The sequence below is a fragment of the Lontra canadensis genome, unplaced genomic scaffold (assembly GCF_010015895.1).
Source record: "Lontra canadensis isolate GAN:19392208 unplaced genomic scaffold, GSC_riverotter_1.0 scaffold270, whole genome shotgun sequence".
NCBI classification, from domain to species: Eukaryota; Metazoa; Chordata; class Mammalia; order Carnivora; family Mustelidae; genus Lontra; species Lontra canadensis.
The window spans coordinates 66422-82093 of record NW_022631264.1 but is presented as its reverse complement, the minus strand read 5'-3'; the positions used below and the strand labels follow the sequence as shown (position 1 = coordinate 82093).

The following is a 15672-nucleotide window of genomic DNA, read 5'->3' as shown; positions in this document are numbered from 1 at the left end:
CGCCCCCAGGCCACGCCCCCTGCGGAGTTCCGCCCCTCGCTTGGCTTCGCCCTTCTAGGTTTCCGAGCGTAAGCATCTGTGCTCTGCGGCGGACGGGTAGCATCGGTTCTAGGATGCGAGGGTCATCTCCTCCCGGGCAGGGGTCAAATCCTCGGGAATCCGAGACATCTCGTCCAGCCAGCTGCCCCAAACGGGGCGCAGGCCATTGTCACCAGTCTAGGAGACTCCGGAGAACCGCCACTCCGTCCCTCTCCGGTGCAGAAAGCAAGCTTCCCCTGGTCCGCTGGGAAGATTCCTGGCTATCCACCAGACCGAGGCATCTGAGGGCAGGAGATGAGCCAAGCATGCGGGATAGAACAGTGGAGAGCACTTTGTTCTGATTGCCTGTCCTCCCCACCCGAACTCTGACTCGGCGCCGCACACTCCCCCCGGGGGGGACGGAGGGGGGCGGCGCAGTCACGCGCGCCCCACACTTGCGCTCACAAGCACGCAAGGCTCTCTCTCTCCGCCCCGCACACCTGCGCTCCGCCCCCTGGTCCCGGGCTGGCGACTGGAGAAGGCATTTGGGAACCTAGGGCGGCTGCGGCGGCGCCCCCCCATCCCCGTTTCCTTCCCCTTCCCACAGCCGGAGTTGTCCGGAGCCAGCCGCAGCTCCCAACCAGCCCGCATCCCTCTTCATCCTTCCCTCCCCCCGCCTGCCGCGGCACCGGTATCTGCAGCCAGAGCCCGGAGCCGGTGAGGCGGCGAGGGGGGGAGGGGGAGGAAGCAAGGGATGAGCGCCGGGAGGGCGTCGGGGGCCCTAAGCCGGACTAGGACGTCCCTGGAGACGGAACCCGAGCCGGAGCCGGAGCCAGAACCAAGCCACCGGTACCGAGTGGGCCAAGTGGTCAGGATGGGAGGAACCGAAAGGGGTGGCGTTGTGCGGGAATACAGGCAGGGGAGGGGGTTGCAGAGGCCTGGCTCAGGCCGACGCGGAGGAGGTGCGGACGCTGACTCAGGCGCGATTCTTGCGCCCGCCGCCTGAGAATTCCGTCCCATCTCGCTCTGCAGTGTCCTTGGGAGGGACGGAAGCTCAGGACAAGCTGGAAAGGGGAACGCTCTGGGCGTCGGGGAAGCAGGATCAGGGTCGTGGAAGAGGGCTTGCGCAGCCACCGTCTGGCACCCCTGCCCCGGACCAGCACCCCTGGCACGGACAGCTCCTTGGTTGGGTAGGGGGGTGGGGCCGGACCTCAGAGGCTCGTCGGTTTCGGGTCCTGAGGACCGAATTCCTATCCCTCCCCCAGTCCCTAGCTGCAGCCCCCTAACCCCAGGAGGCGCCCTGGCCCGCGCTCGCCCCCCAGGGCCTCATGTCGGAACCACAGCCTGACCTGGAGCCGCCCCAACATGGGCTATACATGCTCTTCCTGCTTGTGCTGGTCTTCTTCCTCATGGGCCTCGTAGGCTTCATGATCTGCCACGTGCTCAAGAAGAAGGGCTACCGCTGCCGCACGTCGAGGGGCTCGGAGCCCGACGATGCCCAGCTCCAGCCCCGTGAGTGAGGAGCCTAGAACCCGGCTCAGTCACCTTCCTCCCATTTCCTTCACCCCACACCTCTTTCTGACTTCCTGATCAAGAGACCCAGGCCAAATCCTGACCAAGGCTTAATGATGCTTTCTTGAGTCAGCAACTGGGATGACACCACCCTGAAAGCAAGCCTAGGAAAGGCAGCATGGGTGGGAAGGGCCCACTGTTGATAGTCTTGGGCTCCCACTGACTTTCCCATCTTTTCTGCCCTGGCCCCCAAATGCTAACATCCAGCATGATGGCAAATAGACAAAGGGATAGGTCTTGAGCAGTAAGCCACACAAGCCACCAGGTAATGTCCACCCAAAGCTGACTCACTTCCTGCTTCCTTGCCAACCTCTCATCCTTCAGCTGAAGACGATGACATGAATGAGGACACCGTTGAGAGGATTGTTCGCTGCATCATCCAAAATGAAGGTGGGTGTAGACTGGCTGTTTGCTCTCCCGGCCCCTGCCCCCTGCTCAACTTTCTCTTGCCCTGACCTCCACCTCCACTGACTCCCTCTTTTCCTTCTCCCCTCAGCCAATGCTGAGGCCTTGAAGGAGATGCTGGGGGACAGTGAAGGAGAAGGGACAGTGCAGCTGTCCAGGTGAGCTGGAAACAAGGGCCAGCATGACTTAGCTTGCCTTGGAGAGTACCCTCTCCTCCAGCACAATCCTTTCCCAATGTCCTCGCATGTCTGGGGGGCCAGGGGGAGGCAAAGCTGGCTAGCCTATAAGAAGAAAGAAGTTTTCTATATATCTGAGTCCTTCAAACCATACTTCCCATCTGGATATCATCAAGCCTGACATTTATCCCTTGTGCCATTCCTTTGGGTTAAACATTGCCCTCTTTTTAGCAAACAACCCTGGGAAAGAGAACACATGATGACTAAAATCTGAATATTGTGTTTATTAGATAAATACAAGAGTGCTGGGGCCTGGGGAAAGTGCGGCATCTGGGGATTTAAGAAGCTGAAAGAACAGACACAAATGGAAAAGGAAAGGAAATGGTAATGTCACTTGTGCTCCCTTCTTCCCTATCGTCCAGCGTGGATGCCACCTCCAGCCTGCAAGATGGAGCCCCTTCCCATCATCACACAGTGCATCTGGGCTCTGCAGCCCCTTGTATCCACTGCAGCCGCAACAAGAGGCCCCCACTTGTTCGTCAGGGACGCTCCAAGGAAGGAAAGAGCCGCCCCCGGCCTGGAGAGACCACCGTGTTCTCTGTGGGCAGGTGGGGACAGAAAGCCCCAGAGAAAGGGAGTTTGAGGTGGGAGCCCCAGTGACCAGGCACCTGACTCCAAAGGTGGGCCCCAGCTCTGTTCTCCTAGACTGTGAGCTACAGCAGAAGTCAGGCTGTACATATGCCCCATAATCTGGAGAAGTCTCCCCCCTCCCCCCAGGCCAGAGGGAAGTGACCATGAAACCCAGGATGTCCCTGGTTGGGGGGAAGCCTAGCAGTCTCTGAGTTCTGGTCTTAAGCCCCAGTGTTCCCTCCCTTCCCAGGTTCCGGGTGACACACATTGAGAAGCGCTATGGGCTACATGAGCATCGTGATGGCTCTCCCACGGACAGGAACTGGGGGTCTGGTGGAGGGCAGGACACAGGGGGTAGTCAGGGGTCTGGGGGAGGGCAGCCCAGGGCAGGGACACCTGCCATTGAGAGTGTGCCCCCTGAAAGGCCACAGCCCCCAGGCCTCGCCAGTCCCCCAGCGCAGAATGGAGGACTCAGGGATGGCAGCCTAGTCCCTTGTGCACTTGAGGGGAACGCTAGAACCTTCACAGAGCCCATGTCTGGGGCTGGAGAGAGGGGCCCAAGCCCAGGACTGGCCAGTCGAGAGGCAATTGGACAGTCAAGCAAACTGGACACCTCAGATCACCAGGTATGAAGGCATGGGCTTGGCTATGGTGGGCTCAGCTCTTATTGCCTCCTACCCTGGGGGCAGGGGGAGGTAGCACTGATTGGACCCACATCCTCTTCTTCCATTGTTGACCACTTCTCTCTCACAGGTGTCCCCACCACGGGGAGCAGGGGGTGTGTGAGGTAAGTCTGCCTGGGCCCCAAATCAGATAATCTCATCTTCCCACCCCCTACTTACACCACCTAAGCCCATTAGCTCACTGTACTCCCCAGGATGGACTTTGCTGCAAATTCCTTGGTTTAAGTGGTGGGGAGTGGGCATGTGCTCCAGCAGACAGGGAAGGTCCTACAGCCCCCCGGGGGAAAGCTGAGACACATCCTGAATAGAAAGCAACATTGTTACCCTTCCTCTCCTCCAAGCCTCCTTCTTCATTGTGATGATGGACTACCAGCTGGCAGGGCCAGGGGGTGGGCGGGCATGAAGGCCCTCCTCTCCACTGGACAGCACTGCCCCCACCTGAGGAACCAGCTCTACTTCCATCTGGAGTTGCATGGCCTCAGGCTGGGGGACCTCGGGAGAAGTCTCAATCCCATCCCTCAGTCTCTTTCACTTCCCCTGCCTGCCAACAGGCCGCCTGACCCCTTCCCCATTATCTCGCTCCATTTGCTAGAGCGTGGCAGCTGGGAGCAGGCCCCTGCCCTTGGTGGGCCCCTAAAGCAATAGCACCTTAGGCCCCCTGCCCTCTTGGCAAAAGAGGTCCAGGCCCTGGCTTGGGCTTAGTGCCCTTTATTCACTGTCAATAAATCCGCTCAGACCATTACAGCTGTGTTGCATACTGGCTCCAGCTCCTTTTGACAGGCCTGCTCCTGTCCCAGCCCCCAACCCCAGTGGCCATGGGTCACAGACCCAGTGGACTGCGTCACAGAGTCAGGGTGGAGACACAGATGGGCTGGAGCCACTCAAGACTTTGGAAGATGGGTTCCAGCCCCAGAGATTTCACAATCCATTTTACCACCCTAGAGATGGCGTGGTGGCAGAAGAAAGAGGGATAGTTCCAGCCCTAGAGATAGCAGAAGTATGATGGGGGGAAAGGAGTGAGTTCCAGCTCCGGAAATGGGGAGAGGGAAAGTTTCTACCCCTGGAGGTAGGAGTGGAAATGGGGGAAACTCCAGCTTTTGGCTATGTTATTACTCCAGATCATAGAGGGGTTGTCTCTGACATCTTGGGTATAGGGACAGCAGCATCACTGGGGGACAGCAATCCCCCTGGCTTCAGGTGAGAGAATCTGGGTGGCCAGGATCTGGGGCTTTAGCTGGTGGGGGAGGTGGTGGACGCATCTGTAGAGAACACAGAATCAGAGCTCCAGAACCCTCCCTTGGGGACATCCCTGTCCATTCCCTCAGCCCCGCAGACAAAACAGGACACGTTGGAATGACACAATCTCCTCCAAGGGAGGGACCCGTACCGGCCTGAGTCGAGGTATCATCATGTCCAGGGGTCCAGGGCAGTCCAGATCTTGGTCTGCAAACAAGAGCCACAAGTCAGTCTTCAGGCTTTGTTTTGTTCATCGCTGCATCTCCAGCACTTAGAACAGTGGAACTCTGTAAATATTTGATGAATTAACGAAGAGTCCCTAGTCTTAGAGCCACAAGATCCATTGATCTATCCATCCTCAGCACTTACTTGGCACCTGCCAAGAGGGGGAGATGGGATTCACAGCACCCCCATTCCCAGTGGCTGTCAGGAACCCAGTACTGAAAAACCAACAAACACAATGAATGATTGTGCTAAATCATTCAAAGTGAACTATAGGGGCTAGAGCAGGGAATACAGAAAATGGTCACAGGGACCTCTGGAATCAGGGAGGGAGGGAGGCTCCGTGAAGAAAGTAGAAGTACGAGAAGGTTTTAGAAAAGGTGGGCATTCCAAGAAGGAAAATGATGACACAAACCAAAGTGTTTACAGGATTCAAGAACATTAAAGGCAGAGGATGCGTAGTGGGAAAAGCTGGCTAATTTGTAAAATAACCTTCATGAGGAAACAGCTACTGCAGGCATGTATACTATGTGCCAGGCACAATGCTAGGCCCATCTTTTTTTTTTTTTAAGATTTTATTTATTTATTTGACAAAGAGATAGCTAGAGAGGGAACACAAGCAGAGGGAGTGGGAGAGGGAGAAGCAGGCTCAGCAGGTAGCCTGATGCGGGGCTTGATCCCAGAACCCTGGCATCATGACCTGAGCAGAAGGCTTAACGACTGAGCCACCCAGGCACCCCTAGGCCCATCTTCCTAACCCTCACAACAACTCAGTGAAATAGGGACCTTTCTCCTCACCCTGTAAAGGCCCAGGCAGGTTCAATATCCCGCCCCAAACCACACATTGGGAAGTCATATGCAAAGTCTCAACGATCACTTGCCTCCCCTCCAAAGCCCAAGCTCTTCTCACCATCCTGCTTCTGTGAGCCTGATGGAGGAGGTTCCTGAGGGCAGGCAGAGAAGCCAAGGGCAACCTTTCTCCTCCTGCCTGTCTCTTTCCCTCCCAGGGCCCCCAGTGCCCTCTACTCACCCACAGGCAACGCAGGTGCAGGGGCTCCCTCCAAGGCAGAGGTGGGCACAGGAGGTGAGAAGCTAGGAGGAGAAGGGGATGGCAGCATCTAGGAACGAGGGGCACACGGGGTTATTCCTGGCACACAGGAAGGTTTCATCACCTTTTCCTCTCATCTCATCTTCAATTCCTGTCCCATCCTCCTTGATTTGGACAGCAGCCAGATGCTTCTATACACGTGGGGGCTTTAGCTGATACACACTTCCATAGCCAATAGGTACTATGCCCCAGACATTCTGTTAGCACTTCACATATGCTCACTAATTAATTCCTTACACCATCCCATGAAGTAGGGAGTTTTGTTTTATAATTTCTTGTAGAGATGAGACTCAGGTTAAGCCATCTATTGAAAAGCATGGAGCCTGTTAGTGGTAGAGTCCCAACTAGAACCCAGCTCTCCTGACTCCCTCTCCTAGGCTCTTCCTGCTGTAAGAGTAGGTACCATATATTAAACAACCTCCTCTGGGTCACTGTGCTAAGGGCTTTACCTCCATATCTCTAGACACGAGGGTTGGGCTGCTGAAGTAGGTATTATTACCCCAGTTTTCCCAGATGACAAGTAAGCACCAAGCTTATATCACTGCCCAAGGCAATGCAGTATGAATCTAAACTCAGATCTAGCACTAAAGTAGGACCACCAAACTCTTAGGTAAAACTGCCTAAGTTTCCCTCGTCTCTGCCCAGCCAAAAGAGATTGGGAGGTCCAAGCCAATGTAGGAAGTAAATCGGGAGAAGGAAGGGGCATTAAGATGAATATGGGGCCTCATTGGAGTAGGAGGCTCAACTCAGAGAAGCCTGGGGACCCAGGGAGAAGGAAGCCTCACCTGTTCAGGGTCTGAGAGTTCAGGGGGATCTGGAGGACCAAGCAGCTCCTCCACTAACAGGGAGGGGAAAACCCCCACATGGCCCCCGAATTCTCCTCTCCAGAAGCCATCATCCACTCCATCCTGGGTCCGGGGCAGCAGGCGGATAAGCGCCCCCTCTGGAAAGCTCAGCTCTTCCGCACTCTGTCCTGTGTAGCTGTATAGGGCACGGGCCAGGAAGGCTGCAGAAGCCAGGAGAGGTGGTGAGGGAAGTTGATGGGGAGTAGTTCCCTGGGCCATGACACCTCAGGGCCACCACGACTCAAGGTCCCCTGACCCAGAATTTCCCATTCTTACCTGTGGGCTCTACCCCTGAGGGATTGTCACTGTCGTGGCCACTCTCAGGGAAGGAGAGGTCCGGGAAGTTGAGATATCGCTCAGGGACAAAGCCTACCTCGCCGTGCTGGTTTCGAGCCTATTCACGCAGCAATGTGAACAGAGAGCAGACTTGACTCAGCAGCCCATGACCCTAGCCCTCCTCCTCAGACTTCTAGCTTTGTCTAGCTGGGTCCTTGCAAGCCACAGAGAAGTTCTTCCCACTGCCAAGGTCAGAACCTACAGTCCATACCCACCTTGACCCATTCATCAGCATCTCCCTCTTCTATGACCTCCAGCCACTCGCCCTCTGTGATGGTCAGCTCATCCTCATGACCTGCCTGGGCCCCACAAGGAAGAATTCAGGACATGGCTGTCTCCCATCTCCACTTCTCTGAGGTCCCCACACCCGTGCCCACCTGATACCTGATAGCTGAACACCACATGTGCTGGGCAGGGGAGGGGCCTGGTGGCCAAGGCTACAGGGGCAGGTTCCTCAAAGAGCTCCCCTGTCTCCTCACATTCCTCAAAGTCAGAGAGCTCAGCATCCTCAGCCTGGGGAACAGAGAACAGACATCACTGGGGGGCCCACTCTCAAGTACCCATTTTAATCCCCACTCCTCCATTCTACCCTTAAAGAACACCGATAGATCAATATCCAAGATAATACCACCCATCTGTCCACCATGTATCACAAGCAAAATCACCACAGAGCAGGGTAACACCAACAACAATCGCAGAATTCCAGTACTGAGTGCCTACCATGGGCCAGGAACGACACTTAACATCTTATGTATAGCATCTCATCGAAACTTCACAATAACCCGCTGATATTTTGCATAACTATATCATCTCGTTTTACCTACTTTTTCAATTTTAAAAAGATTTTATTTAATGGAGAGCAAAGGTACACACATGCACGTGCACATGCACTGGGGGGCAGGGCAAGGGGAGAAGGAGAGAGGCAAGCCGACTCCATACTGAGCATGAAGCCTGATGCAGGGCTCAATCTCACAACCCTAAGATCATGACCTGAGCCGAAATCAAGACTCAGACCCTTAACTGACTGAGCCACCTACTTCATTTTACTTATAAGAAAACTGAGCCTCAGAAATGTTAAGTCAATTTCCAAGACCACACAGCTAGTAGTAAGTGGAGTGGCTGGCGCATAAACCACTTAGAGTCCATACTCAGAACCTTAGTTCATAATTGCCATCCTATAGTCACGATAAAAGCTCACTGAGAGCACTCTGTGCTACGAAATATGCAAAAAAGTATACGTACTTCATTCCAGCCTCATAACAACCTCTTTGACTTCAGTACCATTGGGATGCCCATTTTATAGGGTCTGCCCTCCTCTGGGGAGATCTACCCTTTACCCTCCCGGGTGTAGAGGGGTAAGGAGCAAAGGGTACTCACCGTGGGAGAGAGGTCCCTCTGGGACAGCCGGGCCTCACTGAGCCGTCGCTCCTGCTCTACCTCATCCTGCGCCTGGGTCATGGCTGGCTTCAGCCAGCGCTGCACATCCAGGCCAGCTCCTTGGAGCAGGGCCAGCCGGGCAGCCCCCTTCACCTGGCTCACCTGGCATGGGGAAGAGAGATCAACCAAGGTCATGGATGGGCCTGCCTTTGGGCGGTGAGGGGAGCCACCCCAAACATGTCCACCTTCTACCTCCCACCTCCCTGCTCCCCACGATGTAGCTAGACAGCAGGAGGGTGTTGTGTGAGCAGGTGGGGTCTCAGGGGTCCCAGGAACAGGGCTATGGCTCACCTGTGCCCGCCGGATGCTCTCCCTCACTTCCTGCAGCCGCTGTTCTAGACCTGGCGCCTCCCGCCCTGGGGCCTGCTGTCGCCTCTGCTCCAGCCGCTGCAGCACCTGGTTGGAAAGGCAGAGAACAGGAGTGGGTGGAAACACTATGCAGACAACTTACTATGGACTGGCACTTTGCTACTTGCTTTGCATGCATTATGTCATTTAATCATCCTCATGCAGTGGGGACTGTTATTAGCCCCACTTCACAGTAAGGAAACTGAAGTCCAGAGAGGTTAAGTCACTCCCTTACTCAGGGTTACATAATGAGAAAACAAGCGAGCAGGATTCAAACCCAGGTGGGTCTAGCTCTGAAAGCTGGGCTCTTAACCACTGTGCCACACTATTGCGCTAAAATCCCTTTCCTTCCTCTCCTGCATGCAGCCCTATGACATCCCTCACTGACTCCAGAGTCCTCGTCTCTCAGCGCTTCCCACCCACCCACAACACCTGCACCCCCCACCTCACCCGATGCCCATGGTTCTGGATCTTGTAGTCTCGGGCAGCTCGGCTAGTCCAGCGTTGAACCTCTTTCTCCAGGCTACGGTCCCCCGCCATGCCTCCTGCATCCCCCTCCAGCTCCAGGGTGCAAACCTATTTGAAGAGTGTACACAGATGCTGAGAGGAGGACCTGATGTTGCTCCTTCTCTACGGTCCCTTCTTGTTTCCTTCTCCCTGTCCTAACCTTCTCCAGCCACAGGGACAAAGAGGTGAGGGCACAGGTGTGCATTCCTGTGGACAGAGACACACAGAGAGTCCCCAAAATGGGACAGAGGAAGAAGGAAGAGGAACTAGAGTTCTGAAACCCCTTCTCCACAGTTTAACAGTCACTAATCAGGACAGGGGTGATGAGGGAGTAGGCCTAAACCACAGTCCCCTTTACAGGTGGTTGGCTTCCAATGAAGAGAGAAGTCTCACCTGATCAGTCCCTGCAGGCTGAAACTCCTGAGGTGGTGTGGGGGAAAATACTCCAGGTTCCTGAAGAAAGAGCTTCAGATCCTCCTCCCAGCTTACCTGGGGGTTTGAAAAGGTCAAACTAGTCACTCACAGGTTACCCCTCCAAGCCTATCCCCAGCCCCTCTCGGAAAAAGAAGGACAGGTGAAAATCAAAGGGGCAGATACACAGTGGGTGGTCTGTACTGAAGAGGAGGGTGAAGGGGATCCCTGAGGAGCTCGTATACGGCATGGCCCTCACCTGGGAGGTTGCCTGCCCTCCACGGCGGGCATGCTCCAGGGCCATCTCTGCAGCTTCCAGCTCAGTGCGGCTTAGCAAGGTCAAGGGGTCCCTCAAGTGTTCCAACAGCTCGCTGACCAGGGCCTGGAGAGAACCCCAAGATCGTGACCCCACCCTTCCCCCAGCATCTACTGCAAAGCAAGCTCTCTGCCCAGGTTCAGATGGGTGATGGGCATGAGGAATTGGAAAGAGGGAAGAAATGAGACATTTTACTGCTTCTAATAATAGGCCCTCATGTATGCATAGACCTTAACAGTCTAAAAAGCATTTTCATATCCATTCTCTCACCTGAGCCCCATTAGTTTTATAAAGTAGGCAGAACAAAAATTGTCCCTAATGAGGCAACTAGGTGTTCAGAGGGGCTAAGTGTTCTGCAAAATGTCATGTAGCCAGCTAGAAGACAAACCCAAACCAGAACTAAAGGATGTAACTTACAGCCACTCAAAGCAGGCTGGGACCTTAGCACCACCTAGCCTGAAGATGGTAGGAAGCAAGGAGAGGATCTCCCATACAACACCCCCTCACCCTCCGTGCCAAGAGGCAGGACTATCTGGGTTGGGACTGGCCTTGAGCAGGGCTGGCAACTCCTCCTGGTAGTAGTGGTCAAGGTGGGCATTGGTGGCCACCAAGTTGAGCAGGTACTCATTGCGGGCTGCTCTCAGCTGCTGGGAGTACTGGGCTGATTGGGCAGAGAGCTAGGAGGAGAAAACAGGTGTCAACAGGAAGCCCTGGACCCGTGGGGTCCTTCCAAGGCCAACCCAGATCCAGGATGGATTCTCATATTATTGAGTGCTTACTATGCACCTGGTGCTACACTAAACATATTGCACACTCAACAACTCCAGCTTGAAATGCTCTAGTGGCATCTATGTCCATTTAAAATAAAATCCCACTGCTCCTTACTGTGGCTTGCCAGGTGCAACAAGATCAGGACCCTGCAATCTCTCTGACCTGTTTTCACAGTGCCTGTCCCCCTGCTCAGAGTGCTCCAGCCACACTGACCTTCTTTCTGTTTCTTGAAGCCCACAAAGCTATTCCCACCTCAGAGCCTCTGCACTCACCGTTTCCTCTCCCTGGAATGTTCTTCCCCTAGATCTTTGCATGGCTGGCTGCTTCTTGCCATTCAGGCCATGTGTTCAGATAGCTTTTCTCTCTAAATTACACCCTGTTACCCTTTACCATAGCACCTTGTTTTGTTTTCACTTAATCTGATTATTTGTTTCTTTACTTACTATCTATCTGCCCCTCACCAGACTCTGAAGGCACAGAGTCCTCAATAAATGCATGGTAAAGGAATAAAAAAGAAATGTACTATTTCCACATTACAGATGAAGAACATGAAACTCCGAGAGATCAAGTTAACCAGGGTCACACATTGAGGATGTAGGGAAGCCTGGATTCATCTCAGTCTCTCAGATTTATGCCCTTGGGTTCCAAACCACTAGACTACTCTGACCACCTCTTTCCCACCTCCACTCATGTCCATGTCCCCCCAAACCTTGGTGCTGAGTTTCTGGAGACTGGTCCGAGTGTGGAAGAGCCCGTGGTCACTTCGGTTCAGTCTGTGCAGGCAAGGGAGAGGAGTCAAGGTTAGGCTCAGCTGTGGTGCCTTGGCTCCCGTCTCCCAGTCAGGCTTCCCAACTCCCCATGACCCCACCTAGCCTGGACATCAGCCGCCTTCTCCTGTGCCAAGGCCCACACACGTTCCCGCTGCCCATACAGCTTCCGACTTCGGCTCAGCTCCCGGACAGACTGCAGCACCTCTGCTTGCGCTCTCTGGAGGTTCTCTGCTCCCTAAGGGCGTGTACACACAGAGTCCTGACCCAGACCACTTTCTACCCCAAGCCAGCTCTTCCTTCATCCCATCCACTAAGCCATACCTTCCTGAGCACCTGCTCCTTGGCACTCCGCCCCGTGCCCCCTGCCAGGTCACGGTATCGGTCAGACGCCTGGAGCCGGGCTTGGCCCCCAGCCACGGTGGCATCCAGCAGGCAGCGCCAGGCACCAAACACCATCCTGCCTCTCCCCAGAGAAGGTCTGTGTTGAGGAGGAGAGCACTCCAAAGCTTCATGAGACACTCCTCCCCACCACCAAACCCAACACCATAGGAGACACAGTGCTTTCCCTTCCCCCTTGTCTGGGAGCCTATCAATCGATCAGCGCATTAGCTCAGCCACAAGGATCACTCATGCCCTCCGCCTGCACCCACAGTGTCCTTGCTGGGTCAGCTCCTCTCGGGCTGCTGTGTCAGCTCAACCTGCAGCTCACATGCCCTCTCCCCTCACTGGCCCTTTATTCCCATAGGTTCCTGGGGTTGGGCTCCTCACCCCTTCTAGGTGCCCTGAACTACCCCCATCCATGGGACGCACCTGCTGTCCATCTCCCCACTCCGGTGCCCTTCTCTCTTCAGGAATGGCCCTGCCAGTTTCTGAAGTGCCTGGTGGGAAAGTCATCACAGACTCAGTTACCTTTCAAAGACTCTCAACAACTGGGAGAACATGAAATCCAGGTATAATAAACGCTATTCATCAGACGCATATTATGTGCCACTCACTCTGCTGAGTGATTTATCTATTTCATCCTTACAACAATCCTATATAAAGTTACAATTATTATTCCATTCTACAGAGAAAGAAATTGAGGCCAAGAAAGGCTAAGCACCTTGTCCAAGGTCACACAGCCAACAAGTAGCATGAGAGATCTGACACCAGTCTGCCTAACTCAAGGCCGTTGCTGTGGGCCAGAAGAGGAGTATGTGCAGAAAAACAATGCCATGTGCAAAGGAGGCCACAACAAAAGAGAAAGTCCAGGAAAAGGAGTCCCATACCTGTCCATATTCTCGTTCAATGGCTGCCCTCTGCTTGCTGTAGGACCTAGGAAGATTAAAGGGGCAGGATGGTGTCACTGTTTGGTCCTGTTCTCCCACCCTCAATCCTCTCCTCAGCCTGGGCAGGAAGAAGAGGGGAGCCAGACCTAAAGTGTGAGTACATCAGGAAGGAATGAGACTGGAGAGAGAGTCCTTGAGATCACCTCAGGCAGCGGCAACCCAGAACAACCTCGCCTCATTGTTCAGAGCCTCAGCAGGATCCTCCCTACCTCTGGAGAACCATCTTTGGACTTGGAGGTGAGGACGAATGGAGGCCTGGATACATTCCAGCCTTCCAACAGGTCTGGAAGAGGGAGGGGAGATTCTGCCCCAAGCTTGATTGTGGGGTGGAGGGAGGGGTGTGGAGTCAATGGGTTTGAGAGAGGTCCTTGTGTGTTTCTGTGTGTTGGGTTAGGAGGAAGGATAAGCCCCACCGGTATCTGGAGAGCCAGGCCGACAGTGAGGGCCGGGAATGGGCAGGTTGGAGAACCCTTCACCCCCTGCTTTTCCCCTCCCCAGGCCAGCTCTGACCCAGGTCTGTTCGAGGAGAAGAAGGGCGCGCAACGGCAAAGGTCGGGGTATGGTGGAAGGAATCAGAAGCTACCTGATGTCCTCCAGCAGATCCGCCTCCCTCTGCTGCCGGGTCTGAAGGATGCTCAGCTGCTCCAAGAAGCGAAGCTTCACCTCCTGGGCCGGCTTCACCTGCGGCGGTAACAAGAGGTTGAAGACCCCTGGCGCCGGGACCTGAAAAACACTCCGCGCAGGGAGCGGTGAGGGGGCGGGACCGGGGAGGGACTGGGGTGTTTCCTGGCTTACTTCAGGGTTAGGCCCCGAACCCTTACAACTCCTCGTCCCCCACTGCGGGTCCGGTGACCCCCTCAACTCCCACCATTCCCCCAGCCCACCAGGAGTCCCCATTCTCAGGCCAAGCTCACTTTTCGGGGCGGCGGCTGCATCTCCGCTCCGGCCAAGGGAAGCGACTCGACTCCGGAACTCGAGGAAGCCCCGCCCACGCCAAAGCCCCGCCCCGGACCTGGCCCAGCTCCGCCCCCGTCCCGCCCACGCCTGGTCCGGCTACGCGCACGGCAGCGAAGCGCGAAGGTGCCGCGGAGAAACCAAAGAAACTTCTGTTGGTGCTGCGGCAGCACGGGAAAGGGTCAGGACCGCCGAGTGGACGCGGCGTCCGCTGCGCGGTAGGGGAACCCCAAGTTTCTGAGTCAAGACGCCTGGGTTCTATTTCTAGTGGAGCCACTGACTCAGCCCGTAATTACTACGAATCACTCATTTACATATGCAGATCTCCGGTCCTCCTGTCCTCCCTCGGGCGCGAAGGGTGACGCCTGAAGAGAAGGAACTCAGTTTGTGACCAATTTGTCATTGGATGCGTGAGCAAAGATGCTTCTGACAAGGGAAACAGGGCTGCTCTCTGACCTTTCCCAAATTCCCACAGAACTGGAAAAGCCAGTGAGTGGTGATGAGAAGATTGCCCGGAGCCAGGAGGAAGCCAGTCCCAGAGGAAGAAAGGTATGTAAGGGGCCAATGGAAACTATATGATACCAGTGAATGGATGTAATTGGGAAGATGGGTGTAAGGCCTGGCGCCCCAGGAAGCCCTGTCACCATTAGGGTCTGCCTTTCCGGCTCTGTGCCCCAGGTTCTACCAGCGCAATCCCTACTTTCTGAGGATCCCCACACCCTTTCTTCATTCCCCTCACCTATCCTTGGCCCACACCCCGACTTGGAAAAGCAGTTATCTGTGGCCCCAAACCCCAGATTCACATTTCCAACAGCCCATTGACACCTCCAACTTGTAGATCTAACAATTACCTCAAATTTTTAAATCCGCTCTTTCTACCTGATCCTTCTCCAGTTATCTTCCCCAGACAAAACACTAAATGGTACCTCTCTTCATTTGGTTAGGAAAGTCTGAAACCCAGAGTCATTGTGCCATTTCTCCTATCCCTCATTCCTTCCATCAGCAAGTCCTGTAGGTTCTATTTCTGAAAGATCTCTTATTAATCACCTTTCTTCAATTTCCAAAACCACCAACCTAGCCCAAGCCCCAGTATCAGTCGCCTGTCTAATATCTGGTCTCTCATTCCCCCCCCCCACCTCAATAACCCACTGCTCACAAAACAGCCAGAGTGATTGATTTTTTTTTAAAGGAAATAAGATCTCATCACTCTCTCCCTTCAAACTACTCAACTGCTTCAGAATAAAATCCAAACACCCTAGCATGGCCTATAAGGCTGCGCATTATTGGGCCCCTGCCGGTCTTTCCCCCTTTAGCCCACACTCTTCTCTGTCTCCCCACTCACTGTGCTTCAGCCACTCCAGCCTCCTTTCTGTTTCCCCAACAGGCCAAGCCTCTTCCCACTGCAGAGCCTTCATGCCTGACACTTTCCCTCTTCTTCTGGAGTGCTCCTTCTCTCAGTACTTCACATGTCTGGCTTCTTTAACTCTTCACAGCAGCCTTCCCCATCTTCCCAGCCTAAAGGCCACCACCACAGGCACATTGCTTTGGTTTGATTTCTTCACAACACTGCATTAATTTGTGTATTTTCTGTTCCCCTGC

The 15672-nt window shown here is 54.7% G+C and overlaps 2 protein-coding genes across 6 annotated transcripts; one reads left to right on the top strand and one right to left on the bottom strand.

Annotated features, from left to right (window-relative positions):
- The first annotated feature begins 86 nt into the window (after positions 1 to 86).
- RELL2 (RELT like 2) lies at positions 87 to 4228 on the top strand. The gene is given in 8 exon segments (XM_032849947.1): positions 87 to 867; positions 1051 to 1186; positions 1284 to 1530; positions 1915 to 1980; positions 2087 to 2153; positions 2594 to 2779; positions 3052 to 3427; positions 3555 to 4228. Coding segments are annotated over 8 exon segments (1206 nt in total). The 5' UTR covers positions 87 to 772; the 3' UTR covers positions 3588 to 4228.
- FCHSD1 (FCH and double SH3 domains 1) lies at positions 4216 to 14140 on the bottom strand. Of its 5 annotated transcripts, none has more exons than XM_032849941.1 (20): positions 14034 to 14140; positions 13703 to 13800; positions 13060 to 13105; positions 12602 to 12669; positions 12113 to 12269; positions 11890 to 12026; positions 11731 to 11794; positions 10799 to 10927; positions 10194 to 10316; positions 9917 to 10012; positions 9467 to 9592; positions 8960 to 9064; positions 8609 to 8770; positions 7616 to 7744; positions 7447 to 7530; positions 7172 to 7289; positions 6836 to 7074; positions 5973 to 6060; positions 4872 to 4927; positions 4216 to 4743 (listed from the first exon to the last, which is right to left on the bottom strand). In XM_032849941.1, exons 1-20 carry the CDS (start codon positions 14052 to 14054, stop codon positions 4678 to 4680), a joined length of 2112 nt encoding a protein of 703 aa, XP_032705832.1. In that variant the 5' UTR covers positions 14055 to 14140; the 3' UTR covers positions 4216 to 4677. The 5 variants fall into 5 exon arrangements, with proteins under 5 accessions (XP_032705832.1, XP_032705833.1, XP_032705834.1 ...); XM_032849942.1 differs by having other exon boundaries at positions 6836 to 7056; XM_032849943.1 differs by having other exon boundaries at positions 12113 to 12248.
- Positions 14141 to 15672: the final 1532 nt, after the last annotated feature.

Coding starts and splice junctions, on each gene's coding strand:
- FCHSD1 (XM_032849941.1), bottom strand. CDS start 14,054: ATGCAGCCGCCGCCCCGAAAA. Junction 9,593..9,916: donor AGCCTGCAGGGACTGATCAG/GTGAGACTTCTC, acceptor CTCTTCAAATAG/GTTTGCACCCTGGAGCTGGA. Junction 7,531..7,615: donor ATGTGGTGTTCAGCTATCAG/GTATCAGGTGGG, acceptor TGTGGGGCCCAG/GCAGGTCATGAGGATGAGCT.